This window comes from Protopterus annectens, chromosome 13.part0 (genome assembly GCF_019279795.1).
Source record: "Protopterus annectens isolate FY-2018-M chromosome 13.part0, PAN1.0, whole genome shotgun sequence".
NCBI lineage: Eukaryota > Metazoa > Chordata > Ceratodontiformes > Protopteridae > Protopterus > Protopterus annectens.
The window spans coordinates 1063403560-1063421286 of NC_056747.1; the positions used below are offsets into that span (position 1 = coordinate 1063403560).

Consider the following 17727-nt stretch of genomic DNA (forward strand, 5'->3'; position numbering starts at 1 on the left):
TCCCTGAAGTTACAGTTCAGAGAGCTTGATATCATATATAAGGGTTATTTGCTACCACCAAAAATAGTTTCTTGATCGAAATTTTGTGTGGCTGCCTGTGAAAATGGAGGGCTTGGAGGAGTCAGTAAGGGAGTCTGAAAGTGAAGGGGCAGCACTGGCTTGCCCATCCTGGAGAGGGGTTGGTGGTACACCCGAAAGTCATGCTGGCACCTAATACAGAACAAGAGAGATGCATGACATATGATAAAGAGGACAGGTATGCTAATACTCTGTCAAACACTGTTCTTGCAGAACCCTTCATTGTGGGTGTGTGAGGCACTTTGCCACAGCAGAAGACATATCATGCCATTTTATTGGCAGCCATGCGTTTCAACAACTGAAGGAGGGATGAGGGTTAGAAAAAACAAAATCTCTCATTGTCTGCCTGGATGATGGCTCAGCTATGATCAAGTCTGTATCTGCTGATACAGAACAAATGGGCATGGCCATGGTGATGACCAGCAGGCACAAGGATGGAAGGAAGGATTTTTAACAACTTGAGAGTGTAGCCAAAAGCTCCACTGTCAGATGGTCCAAAATGAAACACTATGGACTGACCTGCATCCTTGGAAATTTGTGATTCCTTAAAGTAAGCCACTGCATGCAACACTGATGATTTTTGTTAAAATAATGCCATATATGTATCCATCAATAGCACCTTTAATCTTGAATACAAGTTTGCATTCCAGATGGGTCTTAGTGAAACTATATGTGAACAGATAACCCATGATGGCACATTTTCTGCACACAAGTTAATGTCAGCTGAGAAACATTGCAGTAATCAGAAAATGCTGAAGAAATACTCTAGAACTGGCAAAATGACAAAGGTGATGAGGGCACATTAGTAAGGACTGGCCCTCAACTGTATACCACTAATGTAGGACATAGCAGCTGGAGAAAGCACATAAAACATCTAAAAAATGTTGTGTAAAGCAGCCAGTAAAAAGATGATTGAAAATGAAAGAATCACATAATGTACAAGATTCAACAGAAATAAGGATGGGACCTCTGCCAGCCATCCTTTGGTGGAAATTAGCATGATCCTAAAGTCAGGCTATATGCATAGCCAGACGTATAAGGTAAGAAAGATGGATGATAGACAACATTTTCACAAAGATCTAAACAAACAGTATTGTACCCCAAGAAGGATGATAAATCAGATTTTTGATTATTTTATCTGCAGGAATATGACAAAACATTGTCATAACATAAAAAGGATGACAGATCAGACTTTGACCAGAGAGAGTTGGAGGAATTAAATGAGGCAGCCCCATTATGTGACATGGATTCAAATGCTACAATATCCCTAGAGAAAGGCATTCAAAAATGCTGCCCAGGTCACTGTTCCAAGTCACTGGGGCTCCATAAATACTATCCCGAGTGTTTGTGAAGATTCTATCCATTGATAAATTTATAAGAGTGGAAAAGTATACTTTTGATTAAGAAGCTTACAGATGTTGCTAAAAATAAATATTGATTGGGCTGGTATTATTACTGATAGTGAATAATTGTTATTTAATATAGCTGTTTTGTGTGAGCGGATTTTGAGAAAACAAGGCAAAAAGTCATGCTTAGACTATAAAAGATACAAGAACATGGGTACAGAGAAAGTAGAACTTATCCCAGGTTGGTCTGTGCCCTGGTTTATGTGTGAAAGCATAGGGGTGTAACATATGCACTAATAATTTATGGATAGGTGTATGCATGGCTTCCTGCAGAAAATATCAGTTAAGCAGCAGTTCATTAAGGATACATTGAATCGTCACTATGATCTTCTTGTATTTAATAATATTTACTTGTGCAGTGCACATTGTAGCAGAGAAACAACAACTTAAATTCTTAGCTTTTGTCATCAAAGGGGGATCTTCTGTAGTCATCACCTCCAGGGTATCGTCCTGCTTGTACTTCCAAATTAATTTGTCTAGGAACTGGCTGTAGACTGTCTTGTTTGTTGAGCACTTCCACAATGGTTTACATATTCTTTACACATGTCAAATCTATAGTACGTCAGATTTTTTAGCATCTGGTCAATATCTGCTGACATCTGGTAAAATGTTTCACTGACCTCTCACTCATTTGCTGAAATTGAACTTTGCATACTGGTATAGTAATAGTTTCTGAATGCAAGGTATTATGGCAAATGAAGAAAAAAGTAACTTTCATGTGCTGCAGGGGATTAACACTGTGCTGCTCATAGCTTTCACATTTTTCCTGAATGTTTGTATACATTTTTCAGCCGGTCCATTTTCAGGCTGACCGGTGAAGCTTGGGTGTTTGTTTTAATTGTGAAGACTGAAACTGAGACTTTCAGAATGCTGAAACATAAATAGCAAACATAATATGGGGTTTGTACTGAATCTAAAGTTGCAGAATGAATGAGTATTTCTGCTAATACAATGACTATTTGGTACATATAGTTACCAGGTGTGTAGAATGTACCTGCCCTCATTGTTGGGTTGCATTGGTAAAGCCCGCCCCTTAACAGTTGTTTATCCTTTACCAGTCAGTTTTGGAATATGTGTTTTCACAACCTAATTTTCATAATATTACAACTTTCATTTATGGATCTCAAGTTTGTGATGAGTTGTTGATGCTTGGATATGAAATTGTTCATGCCATTTTGTTTCATAAAGGCTTTGTGATGGAGAGTTGTTAATGCTTGGATATGAAATATTTCATGCTATTTTGTTTCTTAAAGCCTTTGAATTCTTCAGACAAGTATTGTGTCTCATCAACAATAACAATTTGCTCTGTCAAGGCACTTCTTACAAGGATTGCCTTTAATGCTGATCTTGTCATTTCAACCTATGTTGATACCATAGACCTTACTTCTGATCACAATGATTGTGCAACTACTACAATTATGAAGAGTAAAGCGATAAAAGGACCTGGAACTTCAATGCAGTTGGACCCCATGGTGAAAATGGCCATGATGTACTGACAGAGGTGAATGTAGTGGTACATTTTGGGCCACATGACACTGAATGCAGCTTGTAATTAATCCTTCAGCCTTATCAGTGCTAGGCCACTACAGGACACTCTGGGGAAGGGATTTAATGTATGTCATCAATATGTACTCATTCATGCAGTTCTGCACGTAGGTGCATGGTTTTGCTGCTGTTACCCTTTTGGAGTCAGATAAGGTGCTCCTCTGCAGCAGCTAAATTGAGGTATGACATTACTACCTGCAAACCATCCTTTTACAACTAATTCATAGAGTTGTGACAGTACTACATCATTCCTTGTTTGTCTGTTTGTATAACAGTGAAAGCATGTAACATTCCTAACAGTCATATTAAGAGCCAAATCAAATTCTGTTATTCTAGACTTACTTGAATTAAAAGCCAAGTTTAGCTTTACATTTAGATCCATTTTTTTTTTGCTCTTGAGTCCTTCTTCTGGTTCATCTGTGTGAGCTGCCAAGTAAAGCTGCTCTGTGACCATTTTGAATTTTTTCTTAAGAGTTTATAACATGTTTGCGTACAACCAGTTAGCAAAACATTTGTCTTGAATTCCCAAGCACAAGGGATTAACTCTATCTGAGTTGTGGGATTAGCTGAGAATTAACAGTTTTTGTTAAGGAAAGCAGAAGATAATAAGGTTAAATGTATGTGAGCTACCAGGTAAAGCTGCTGTGCATTAATTAGTCATTTTAGACTTATTGGTTTATATCTTGCATATTTGATTCTTGTCATCTTTTTTTTTTATTTTATTTTAAAATGCGGACTTGTTTTTCTTTAAGTTTTAACAGTCTTCTTTGTTAGGGCCAGTTAGCAAATGTATTTTTTACATTCATAGTCTACAGAAAGATTAACTGTGTCTGAATGTCGGGAGGCGCTGAGAAGTAGCAGATGTATTTAGAGAATATAGAGCAGGGCGCAGTTTGATCTATGTGCATTGTCAGATATAGCTGCTCTGTGATATATTTTGATTTCCTGATTCATAATTTGTATACTTATATTGCTTTTTGCATTTTGGATTTGTTTTATTGCAGTTTGTTTTACTTTGCATTTGTTGTTTTCATTTAAATTAGTTTTTTGAGCTTTAAAAGGTTTTTAATTAAAATTAATTAGCAAACATTTGTGTCGTTTTTTTGACCACAAAGGGATTAATCCTCTCTAAATTGTAGGAGAAGACAAGAAGTAACATTTATTATTTATGATAAGCAGAAAATTATCATGTTCAGTATCAGTTAGCTGTCCAGTAAACTTATTCTGCAACTGTTTTGGATTTTTCCTCTGTCCATGTTGCTTTTTTCAAACACAGCGACTACTGAGTTGCCAGCCCTTTATGTATAAGTGACTTCAGACACTCCAGTCTTACCTCATCTGCTCCTACTACCTATATTATAAGATCATATTAGGAAGGCCTTCCACTTAGAGTAATAAAACTTCAGGTACCTCTACTTTGCATCTTTCAATCCATTAGGTGCACATTGTAATGTCTACATTAACCTACTCTTTCAGCTGTTTTTTTTTTTTTATTTCCAACATCTGGTATGAGAGTATTGATCACAAGAGAGTCTGCTTCTGCTGAACCAGCTCACCATTAACACTGCTATTTTACTTCTGGTGAGAGAAGGGGTAAAGTGAGAATACAGATGACTGGAGAAGCTGCAGACTTCTTCTCGGGAGTTACATTTGGATTATTGCAATTGTTTATCTCCTGGTGCCAGGAGGAGTGAGAGAGAGTGATTTCTAGCCTTCTCTGATTGTTCAGTTTGTGTGTGTGTGTGTGTGTGTGTGTGTGTGTGTGTGTGTGTGTGTGTGTGTGTGTGACTTCACTCACTTGCTCTGGTTACTGTTTGGGTGGAACCCTCTTCAGTTTAAATTTCAGACCATTGCACAGTGCAGTGTTTTAATATAATGAGCTGCTGAATGTGCTTACCCCGTGCAGCCACTAAGAGAAGACTATAACAAGCCTATGGACCCCTGCAACATCTTGGATGAAACAATTGATCACCAGAGAGCCTACAACCCACTTCCAAGGAACCAGATTGTGGTTAGTACAACTGTTTTGCTCCAGGTCATGAAGAAGCAGGGAGACATTGATTCTTAGTTCCATGTAGCTGCAGTGAATGTAGTGGTAGTAGTAGCCAGATGGCAGCTAATAACTGAATCACTACTGTTTCCCTTTTTTTTTTTTGCTATGACTCCCTGCAGCTGACAATCAGCTGTCACTAGCTCCTCTCCTTGATCACTGATTCACTAGACCTACCTTACCATCCCTAGGCTCAAACTGACCTACACATCTGAGGACAGTGAAGAGAATGAGGACAATGGTACAGCTGCCAGTGAGTGTACTCTAACCTCCTCCCACCATATGGCAGACTTGTGAGCTCTGCAATTGCTACCTACAAAAAGTGAATGTGTACTTTACTCATGCAGAACCTCCCAACCAAGTAGTATACCACCCAGGATAGGTGAGCCCATGTCAGCCACTCACTCCAATCCTCCTCCTCTACCCGGCCTTTGTAACACTCATACTGTTAGTCAAACCATAGTCATCTGGAGTGTAGTATGGGGCTTTATCCCTCAGTGCCTTGGGGCTTCTACTGTTTTTCATTCTTGGCAATCTTTGCTTAATTCCTCCAAGAAAGCCTCCAAGAAAACAAGTATTACCCCTTACCATTCTACTAAAGCCTCTGTGAAAACCAATATTTCTCCTCTGACATGGACTTTCAGATTGCTTATATTGCATTCCTTGCCGGTATACTGGCATTAGTACTTTTGAGACTGTGTTTACTGATGGATATTTCTGAAGCACTTTGATTCAATATGCAAGAGATTTAAATGCTTACTTAGTTTTTAGATATTTCTCTCAACAACATTCTGTGTCAGCAATCAGGTGAATAGCACTCAAACTGCATATGCTGAGGGTGTTAAAAAAATCTCCATCTAAGCACCTTGGGCCTCTTTGTAGCAAAACTGAACCATTCAGGAACTCACCTGTATCTCTGTTCATACCTCCTCCCACACATGCCTCTGTTATGAATAGCCAAAATTGCATGTCTGTTCCACTAAGGTCCCATAGACCCATAGAAAGTCACAAGGTCCTTGTTATCGGTGACTCCATAGTCTGGCACACTGACACTGCACTCAAAAGAGACTGGACAAGGAGAAGCTTATAGTAAACTGTCTTTCTTGACTAAGATTAGCGATACAAGAGTCCTAAAAATTCTTTGCTGTACTAAGTAAGAGTATGGCCTTATGATTGCCCATTTGGGACTCAATAGCTTTAGGTGCTCCACCCTGGAGGAAATAGAGATAGACATTTTTGAGGTCTTCCCTAATGTGTATAACGAAAGAAGGAAAGGCACTGTTACTTAGCAGTATTCTACTGTCAACAAAAATGATATCAAAACTTAAGGTGAAACAATTTAGTTCAAAAATGCATAGCCGATTGCTGTTATTCCAGGTGAACACTGCTTCTGTCTCCCTGGGAAGAGATGGTTAACAGACCCTTTTACAGTGTCAGGAACAAGTTGCACACTTATTGCCTAAAGTCTTTGCTGCAGCCATGGTGCCTTTTGAAGGCCAAGTGCAGATGATGGTCATACCCACTTAAAATCTAATTTGAATAATATCGATGTAGCACTGCTCAGTGCTAGAAGCTTGAGTTACAAAATGTCTGAGTTTGAGGCCTTCCCCTACCATGAAATTATGCATATTTCTATAGTTATAGAAACCTGGTGTCAGTGCCTTTCAGGTCCACAGAGAGCTTTGTGGACATATCCATATATTTAAAGCAACCTATTTTTTCATGAATGCATGTATGTAATATCATACTGGAATTTGTAGAGGTCTAGTTAACTTACAATAAAATGTCTTAAGATATCATTGCCAATTCTTGGTCACTTTCTGTATGTATGCAGATAGTATAAGTCAGATAAAAAGCTGTTTTTTAAACTAAATGCACTTGTTATAGGTGACTTCAACTACCCCATGATAAAATGCCATTCTTAATAAAAAAAAGCCCAAAAACTCCTGAATAAATGCTGATGACCTTGATCTAATTGTTTATGACCCCCAGTGATAGTACACTTCTTGATCTTGAAAATGCTGAAAAAATCTTGTTCATAAATGAACCTCCTCATAAAATCTGAGACACAACTCACAAGCCAAACCAACTCTCATTACTCCTACAATCAAACTCCACAGCACTGCACATGCATTCTCCTCTAAGGCATCCACTCTTTGGCAATGTTTCCCCAACAACCCAAAATAAATCTGCACCTTAGCTCCAAATTTAGAATACAGTTTAAAAAACGCACCTTAATCCAAGTCAAATGCCCTTTCTTCAAAGTAGGGCATATCACTTTACTCACTATTCCTATCTCTTTCCTAAGTCTCTTCTCTTCTCTCAGATTTACTGAAGATTGACCCACTGCAGAAACTAATATGAGTGTGTGTGTATGTGTGTTTATATGTGTGTGTGTGTGTGTGTGTGTGTGTGTGTGTGTGTGTGTGTGTGTGTGTGTGTACATATATATATATATATATATATATATATATATATATATATATATATATATATATGTATATGTTTAATGCATTTCACTGTGCCTGTTCACCAGAACTATGTATACAGCTTTTCTATGTAACTAGTCTGAACTACTCTGTTTATTTATTTATTTTATTATTTATTTCTTTTGTTAACCGGGTGCTGTCTGACTGGGCTAGGAGCCCGTTTTCAGTGGAGACCAGGGGTGAAAAGCTCCACAAGTAACAATATAAGCATAGTGATATATATAAGACACATTACAGAAGATACAGGATTAGAAATAGGAAGTTCTAATACAGACACGATACTAAGTAGGATAAAAGCAGCATGGAAGATGACAGAATACTGTAAATACAACTTCAATTGCAGTCACAGTAGAAAAGCTGCATATAACAGTGAGAGGAATCTATAATACAGAAGTACAGTTAAATAACAGTGAACAAAACATATGATAATTTATTACAGTGAGGTACTAGCCTTGAGACACACAAATGCACCCTTATCCTATGAGGTAGTAAGAAATTGGTGGCAACCTGTATGCAAGGTAGCATATGGGAAAATAATGGGATTGAATGTAGTAATAGAGCCTGGAGGAAATTAGCCTGGAGAGTGGCAGGAGCTGAGCCAATGGATGGGTGGAGTTTTAAGAGTTTTTTGAATTCCTGATAATTAGGGTTTTGTGTGATGGGCTGAGGAAGTGTGTTCCATAATATGGCAATTTTGAAGGAATAGAGGGAGTCACCGTGATGGTTGTGGGTGCGGGTCACCTGTAGCATTAGTTTATCTGATGATCTGAGGGACCTAAGATTAAAACTAGGTTGGAGTGTGTTGTCAAGTGCAGGGAGACTGCTGGGTTGGTGGATTATTTTGTGGGCCATGGTGAGTTGATTGAGGGATAACAGGTTAGGGAGTTCGAGCCAGTTGAGCTGAGAGAGAGCAGTACAATGATGAGTCTTATACAGGTGATTGCAGGCAAATTTGTTATTACTTACATTTATTTATTTTTTGTTTGTGAGTCTGGACTGAGCCTGAAATTGATCAATATTGTTCATTACACTACCCCAATAAACAAATATAACAACTTATCACCTTTCTTTATAAATGCAGCATTATTGTGTCCTTACTAAAACTGGACCACCTGCCAGTAATCTTCTGAAATGCACACTGACCCCCCCACCCCCCACTCAAACCCCTCAGTATTTTGTGACTACTCCAGAACATATATTCTCTCATTTGTTTGCTGGTTAACCTAATGAGTGGGATGGTGTAGGACCGTTTTTGGCCACATTGTGAGACAGCTGGCAAATATATTGAAATCTAAGTTGAACATAAAGGTATGGACATACCATATTACATTTACAAAACAAAAACTAAATATATATAAGACAAGATGAAGATTATATGATATAGGTACAAAGGGGTTCACTACATAATCTCAAAAATTTGAATTACCGAATTTCAAAATCTCGGGACTATATAGCCGAAACCGTAAATGCTGAAAGACCAGAAGGACGAAATTCAAAATCCCAAACGTACAACACACATACAGCACACACATAGACATGCACACAACTTCCCCCCACAATCAAACACATCATCCTACACTACAGATAAGCAGGGGGGCCGTGCCCCCACCAGAACCCCCACTTAAATATGCTAACTCCGAGATCGCACAGGCACACAAGAGAAACTCACACCCACACATTTTACCCTCACACACACACGACAGTCACAACACACACACTAAAGCCACTAACCAACACATTTACACATAGATACTTACCTGAACTTCCACCTATCCATCAACAAACTGCAACACCAAAAGCACTACTTCAATATCTCTGAACATCGGGATTTCGAATTTCGCGCTTCTGGTCTTTCGGTATTAAGGGGTTTCGACTATATAGTCTTGGGATTTTGGAATTCGATATTCCGAAATTTCAAGATTATGTAGTGAACCTGTACAAAGTTATATCTATAGTGATAGCTTCAAATGGATGGGTGATTTGTATAAGGCATTATTAAAAATGAAAGAACAATGGATAGGATATGCTAACCAGAATCTGTAAAACAGATGCATTTAAAACTCATGTAAATGCTCTGAAATTCTTCCTTGAAAGACTGTTATGTTTGTAGAATAGTTAGCCTTAGTAAGATATCTCCTGGAAGCGGGGAATAGTTTTAAACAAAGATTTTTCACAGATGACTAAGCAGAATTGTGGTCACTTTATTTTATGGCTGCCAGAGTTTCATGTGGAGTAAGAGGTTTTGTGAAATCTTAGTTTTATGTAATTGGTGTTGATGGTGGTAGTGTTGGTGGTGGGGAGGGGGGCATTATCTAGATTTATGTATAGGGAGGCCAGCCTGTAGCAGCACTAGCAAGATGCAAACCAAAGGGTAAAAAAGTCACACTCAAACAAACCATTCAGTAAGAACTCCAAGCTATAGTCTTCGCTTGTACCTTAAACCTTGTGTAGTGGAGACCTATGAGATATATGCTAATGACCCCTTAAGGATGTACCCATTTTTTGGCTACATGCTTTCTGAATGCCCACACTGTACTGACCATTGCAGTAAAAGGGCAAAACATGGCATGTTTACAGCTATTGGCGTTTGTCTTTATTGGTGTGAATACAGCAGTAAACACTTAAAAAGTAGAAAGGAAAAAGTCATGGACTGTTCCAAACTGATGTGTTTCCACTCTACAGATCTGATACATATCCCATATATGTGTTTTTCAATGACCAATTATAGTCTAACAACTTTAGAGGCTGCCCTTACTAATTACTGAAGTGGAGAAAGTAACTTTAAAAGCCTTGATTCCAATCTCTTGAATATTCTTTTCTTCTTCCTGTCACTCTTAAAATGTACTACATTTCTCATCTATATGTGAGCTGTAACCACTTGTAGTTTGAGTGCTTCTGTGACTCCCCTTGCTAATGCCCTGCTATCTCTCATCAATCTCAAATGAAAGGGGACATGTATATTGATGACTTTCTTCTTCACCCACCTCTGTCCTCTGAATCCTGTGTTGTCCTCTCTGCTTGCTGCCCTTTTTTTATCTTCTTAGTTCTTATAAACTACTAAGAGGTAATTCCTGCCTTGTGTATAGTGATTCAAGAGGCTCTGTCCTGTCAGACCTATTGCACACTCACATGTCCAGTAGTGTTATAAACACCTGTTTAACAGAACATGGTGGAAGGCTAGATATGCTCCAGTGATCACAGAACATATCACTCCATTTATAAATCCAAAGCAAAGTCTCTAAGTTTAACCTAAACCCATATGCATTCCTCTGAATAGCCAGTGGATTCACTGACAGAATCAACACTTCTCCAGCCAGAGGAGTGTCACTATCAGTGTTTCAGAAGGTGACCCTCCATTGTCTGAAGTCTACTTTTCAGAAGTAAAAGCATATTTCTAGGGAATTTGACTTGCAACATCTGTGTTGTAGCTAAGCTGACAGCTGTTCAGTATGAAACTATGATGTGTGTGTGTGTGGGGGGGGGGGGTGGAGTGGCGTGTGTATGCATTTTCATCCTACAATTACACAGTTATCTTTCAAGACTAGTTTCTCTACCATGCACCAATGAGTGCTTGGATAGGCTCCAACTTTCCTGCAACCCTGAACAAAGATGACTACCAACCATTGATTGGAGAATGAATAGATAAAGTGTAGTTTGGTTGCTGGCACTTTCCTACATTTTGACATATATTAAGATTGGGGAGAAAATAGATCTTTACACATAAAAGACATTTTTCTCTTAACACTGAAGCTTCAAAGAGTAAATAAAAAGCCACAATGTGTGTGTGTGTGTGTGTGTGTTCAGATGTACTGCCCTCCTTACCATTGGTATCTTTATTCATATCGTACCATAATATGGTGCCAGAAGACATATATGTAGACATTTCAGCAAAGGAGGCACTGCTGTACCATACAGTGGATGTATAAAATAAAATGCAACCAGTCTCTGGAGATCATCTGAATACCTTAACAACAAGTTAATTAACTTAGAAGTATATATGTTGCAAATCTAATCATGGTGTCCTTGCTTTGTATAATATAGCAAACAGTGTAAATCAGAAAATGTGAAGAACACATGGTATGTGTTTATGTTTCAGGTCAGAGCTCAGACAATGCTGTGATGCTTTCAATCTTTCAGTCACGTCACAACAAAATACCCTTGAAGGGTCAAGTATCCCATATGATGGACAGCCTAATAAAAAAGTTAAGATCACAAAACATATTTTTCAAATGCTGCCTAAGGTAAATGCTTTCATATTTTTTACAGTTTGTAAATCTTTTCACAAAAATATAGGAGTAACTTAAGTACCAGCAACAGCTTAATAAGGTACGAGAAGACATAGAATAATTCAGTATTGTTTGCATGCCCTGGCACTGTTTCCATCAATGGACTTAGGTGTTTCGTTTTTAGAATAACAGTTTGCTTTGAATCATTTCTGATGATTGAAAATATAAAGATGAAACTATGTGATTTCTTTTACTTGACAAGGAATATTAGCTTACCTATTGTATTTGTTCATACATTGTCATGTATATATATATAGGTGTACATGAAATGATCAGTATTATAGTGTTTGTATTTAGAACTACTGTTATTGGGATTGTTAAGTCATGTGACCCTGCATTCTGAGTTGGTCTGTAGTGAAGCTTCCTTTTATTAATAAATAAGTGTATGTGTTATTCTCAATTACTTTAATCATATATATGCCTTCATGTGTAGGCATACATCATGGTGTCACAATTACTCTTGTTTGACACCAATAACTGAATTTTCATTATTTTCTGCATTTTGGTCTATTCAAGTTATTGCTAAATTTGTGCATATAAGCAAGGAAACATCTGTCAAATCATATTCATATGCAATAGAAGAACAATTCTGAATGTTGTGATGCTACCCTGCAGTCTTGCCAAATTAAGCTAGATATCACTTGTTTCAAGTAGTGTTTATGTAATAATATCCTGATTTGTAAGGTTGCAGTTGTGAAATCTGCTCTGCTACAGAAAGAAGTGTTCCAGGGGGTTGTTGCTGAAATAATTGAAAACGTACGTGGTGGATTTAACATAACTGATGATATGCTGGTCTGAGTGACTATTAAGCAGAACTTGACTAGCATTTGCTTAGACTACTAACCTGTCTTGAGAAGTTCAAATAGCTTAAAGTATATACAAGAGACGACTTTGAACTAACTACTTGTAATATAACATACTTGTTAATTTACTGCTTGTAACATAATAAGTCTTCATTATATTTATGTACTTTGAAGCTTTTATCCCAGGACCTCCAGTGAAAAAAGGCTGTTAATCAGTCAGAGCTTCTCTGTCAACAAATGACAGTAAATTAAATAAATAAATGTAATCATTAATTGCAGCAAAGGCAATATAAACATATGGTTTACTATTACAGATCTGTAAAATTTTATTTTGTACAGAAAACAGAAATAATAGAGATTTATCTTGATTTGGATATCACACTGGAAAGTCTAATTCAGGGCAGTAAAATTGGTTTTGCAGAGCATTCTAAATTATTTCATTTCAGGGTCTTAATATGCATCTATCTAGAAGAAACAGGAAACACTTGACTAAGATTGCCATACCCAGTAGATAACCATTTGGCTTATAAACACAACACAAGGGATTTATAAGAGATGCCAGACCTCAAAAATTACTGTCACCTTCTCAGAGTAGAAATGTCTTGATGAGTGGCAAATCAATTCAAGAAAAAGAAAAAAAAATCCCTGTCAAGAGTCCATGAAGGTGGATTTCATTAAACTATAAATGCAAACTCCAACCTTTTGCATACTCAGCCACTTTTTCATTTGAATAGAAACACACAACACATATGTGTGAATTGCATCTATGTCCTTTTACTGAAGCTTCATTTCACTGAAAATCATTGAAAACTAATTTCATAGAAAACCTTTTTCACAAGAAGTATATCTATTGAAAACATGTTTTTTCTGGAGGTATCCCTAGAGCTCCTTTATGCGAACTTCATTTTGTAATCCTTACTTATATATACTAACTCCATGTCACACAACTGTGTTGAAAAGAAAAAATGCACACAGTGACTCGGTGCTGGATAGCAAACACAGATATGTATAGATCTGGGGGTATAACACAATGCTGACCATTGCAATCCACATGTACTCTGTTAGATTTACGTCCCTAATAATGCCTGTGATAAGAAATTGCATTGCAATACTTTTTATTCACAACTACACCTTTCTATGAAATGAGTTTTCAGTGAAATGCCTTTTCAATGAAATGGGTTTAACCATTTGAGTTTCAATGAAAAGAAGATTCAGTGAAATGACAGGGACCACTAAGATTACATAAGGTTTACTATCATTTAACTGGATCCCACAACAACGAATTGCGGTTATGTCGAGGCAAAACCTCGAAACTAAAAACAATGAACAACAATAAAGTCGAAGTGTGGTGACTGTAAATGTCGACTTTGACATTTTTGAACAGTCACCACACTTCTGGGGACACCATTACTGTGCGTTGCACAGTAAAGAACATGTTTGCAGGGGGCAAGCCCGCCCTGCACCCCTCACTCCCCCTGCTACTTAAATATACTAACTCCGGGATCGCACTATAGTGAGCGAAAGGGTACATTTCCCGATCCCCACTATAGTGCAAGCTGCATTGAAATGTCATAACTGACAACAGCGAATGCTGTATTGCATTCGCTGTTGTCAGTTCCGACATTTTCTTTTTCGAGTTAATGAGTCAGTGACAGCCAGATTCGATATTTTGCCAATCGCACGAACTGTGATCGAGAAAATGCTAGTAAACCATTACATAAAACCACATGCATTTATTTATTTGGCATTTGTTTATTGGAAAGTTATACTTGGTCATGAGATACCCATTTTCAGTGGAGGCCCAGAGAGAATAGCTCCAGATACATGTGGTTAACAGAATGAAAAATTAGGCAGATGTAATAAAGTCATAACATTCAAGCACAAATATGAAAACAACATATTAGTTTGTCAGAAAGAGAATTTGACAGACATAATAAAGTCATAACATTCAAACACAAAATTTGAAAAATTACACGTTAGTTTGTCAGAATAAAAACTCAACAGACGTAATAAAGTCATAGTGTTCAAGTATAAATTATTTGGAAAGCCTGATAATAGGAAGATGCAACATTATTTACATGACTGATTGTCATAATTATTATTAATATTCTAGAGATCATGAAATATGGTAACAGATTATATTGATGGAGTAGGATAGTACAAGTAGAGAAGGGTAGGGTGTGATAGTGGGGATAGTAGGAATGGATGTGGAAGACGTATGAGTGTAACCTCATGGGAGTATGTTTAGAGGAAGGGAGGCTAGGGTAAGTTAGTAGTGAGGATAGAGAGAGTAGAGGTAGAAAAAGGTATAAGAGAACCTCAACCTAGGTTCATACAGGGGGAAGTCCAAGCTTTGTTGAAATATTCTTTTATAGCGATTTTGAGGGAATGCAGGTTAGTAGCAATTTTGATAGTTAAAGGAAGGGAGTTCCATAGTTTTGCCACAAAGCAAAAATAAAGGCTTAAGGCCAGGGTTTTGTTAGGTTTATAAGGTGTGAGGAGATGTTTGTCTTCAGATCTGAGATTTTTTTTTGGGATATAAAAGTTGATTAATTGGCTAAGTGTAGGACAAACTAGTGAGTTGTGGATGATTTTGTATACTGTAGTACGTTATACATTTTGCAGGTGAAGGGAGAGTTCAAGCCATCTTTGGGAATGTAGGTCTTTATAGTAATGAGTTAGACGGGTTGTGTTTATAGAAAATTTGGCAATGTTGTTATAGCGGCTTTCTAGTTTTTTTCGTAGAGAGGTCTATAAGCTAGAATTCTGTCAGGCTCCATATGATAATAAATAAACCACAATAAAAGGAACAGGAACCACAAAGGAATAAATGCTCCTGTGGTGCAAATAACAAAATAAAACAACAGCAAGTTCCATTTCATACATAGTCCTTAACTCATTCACTACTGAGGCAGCCCTGTCCACCTCCTCTTTACTATAACAACTAGAGGGGGCGATATAGATAGTTATACCAAAGAATGTGAGCTACGATGGATCATCCACTGTAGAGCGGATAGACCACCAGGGTTGAATGATAAAGTATGCTTACGACCCATTCTTCGGAAAAGAAGATTTCCTAAACCTAAATTGAAAATGATGGTACAACATATGTAATGTTTCTGCTCAGATGTGTTTTAATTCTGCTTATAATTTTAGATGTTTTATGTATTTTTTATATATGTTAATGGCATTGTTATTATATTATTATGAATGAAGTTATAGAAGGATGTATTTGCTTTTATTTTAATTAATTGAAATCTTTGAAGCATGTGACTGTGAATATCCTATCACATGAACTTACTTGTTATTTAAATGATTCAATTTTGTCTATGGTTTTATAGTCTGATGAAGCCTTAGGGTGAAAGCGCTTACTTCTGCAATAAATGTATTCATTTTTATTCGCTCGTTTTTGTGTTCAAGTTCTATTCCTTTGGAATTTTGGAACATCTGCCTATTTGGACTTTGGAGCATTTGTCTGTGTGACTATTGCTTTGACTTTGGTTCTCCTGCCGTTTTTTGTTCCTGTGTATGAACTGGAACAGGCTCCATATGATAGTGAGGGCAAGAAGTATGTTTTGGCCAGGGCAATTTTGGTAGCTAATGTGAGGAAGTTTTTATTCCTGTATAACATCTCTAGTTTTTGGTGTTTTTTTTTTAAATACTGTTTTGTATAGATATGTCAGACTTGAGATTATCATCAATTGTAGTAGCTTGGTATGCTGAACCAATTCAATATCAATATTGTTGGCTGAAAAGATCTTGAAGTTTGTTTTTTTTGGGGCTATGGGGGTTTGTGGGTGAAGAGAAGGAGCTTTGTATTTTTATTGCTCAGTAGAAGTTCAGCATTGGAAAACCATGCTTCTGTGAAAGAGAAAGCTTGTTGTGTTATGTGTAGGGGAGTGAATGTGTCTTATACACAGACGATAGTAGCATCATCTGCATATTGGATTAGAGTGCCTTCACAGGAGGATGTATGTAAGTTTTGATGAAGACATTAAATAGTAGTGGGCCAAGTGAGGGTGATGTGATATGGGGAGATACGTCCCTGATATTTTACTGCTTGCTGCCTGTCAGCTAGGTAGCTAGAAAAATACTGAAGTGAGGAGGAGGATAGACCAATGCTGGAAAATTATTTATGGAATTTGGGGAGATACCAAGTTAAATGCTTCTGACAAATCTAGAAATGCTGCAGATACTAGTTTGTCAGTGTTACAGGCTTTGTTGACAGAGTCCATGAAAGATACTAAGGCTTTTGAGATACCGTGTACATGTCTAAAGCCACGTTGAGTGAGGGAAAAGTAGGTGTGTGTAAGATGGTGGAAGAGTTGTAGGTGTCCACATTTTTCTAGAATCTTAGAGGGGGGATAAGATTACAATAGGACGAGAGTTTGTAATGTCAGTGGTGTTGCCTCCCTTATGTAAAGGTATAATGTGTGATCTTTTTCATAGGTTAGGGATATGTGATTCAGCTATGGCTCTGTTAAGTAAGATGCTAACAGGAAATGCTATTACCTGTGCAGCAAGCTTTAGGTATCCTAGTGGGAGGTCGCCTGCTGAGGTTGAGCAAGATTTTAGTTTTTGTAGTAGTTTTTTCTTTCTTTTTTTTTTTTTTTGAGATAAAGGGATGGGCTGAAAAGTAAGCTGGGGATGGTTTTGTTTTTGGTTATGAGTGAGGGGTTGTTTGTGTGTGTGTAATGTGCAGGGTGTATAGAGGTTAGTACTGGGGGTATTAGTAGAAGTAATGAGTTGGGGTGGATGAGTGGGGTTTACTTTTAGGTTGGATATGGACTCTAAAAAGTATGTGTTGAATTTGTTGGCTGTTTGAAGAGTTTATATATTGGATTATAGATTGGGATTATTTTTATTTCCTGTGTTAAGTAGTGACATTACAGAGGACCAGAATTTTTTAGGGTTGTTTTTGTGGTTATCTTCAATGTAGGAATAGTATATTTTTGTCACGTAATATTTGTCTTTCTGTTTGATTGCATAGTTGTCTGTATACCTGAAGATTTATGCCATTTTTATTCTTTAGCCAGGCAGTCCATACTTTGTCCCTGTGTTTTGTTCAAA

The 17727-nt window shown here is 37.4% G+C and overlaps 1 protein-coding gene across 2 annotated transcripts in view; it reads left to right on the forward strand.

The window, feature by feature from the left end:
• LOC122788120 (alpha-2,8-sialyltransferase 8F-like) overlaps positions 1-17727 on the forward strand; it is a 719095-nt gene that overhangs the window by 313994 nt on the left and 387374 nt on the right. For both annotated transcript variants that reach the window (XM_044055059.1, XM_044055060.1), the window contains one exon: positions 11665-11809. In XM_044055059.1, coding sequence (XP_043910994.1) covers positions 11665-11809 — 145 coding nt within the window. The remainder of the gene's footprint in view (positions 1-11664; positions 11810-17727) is intronic.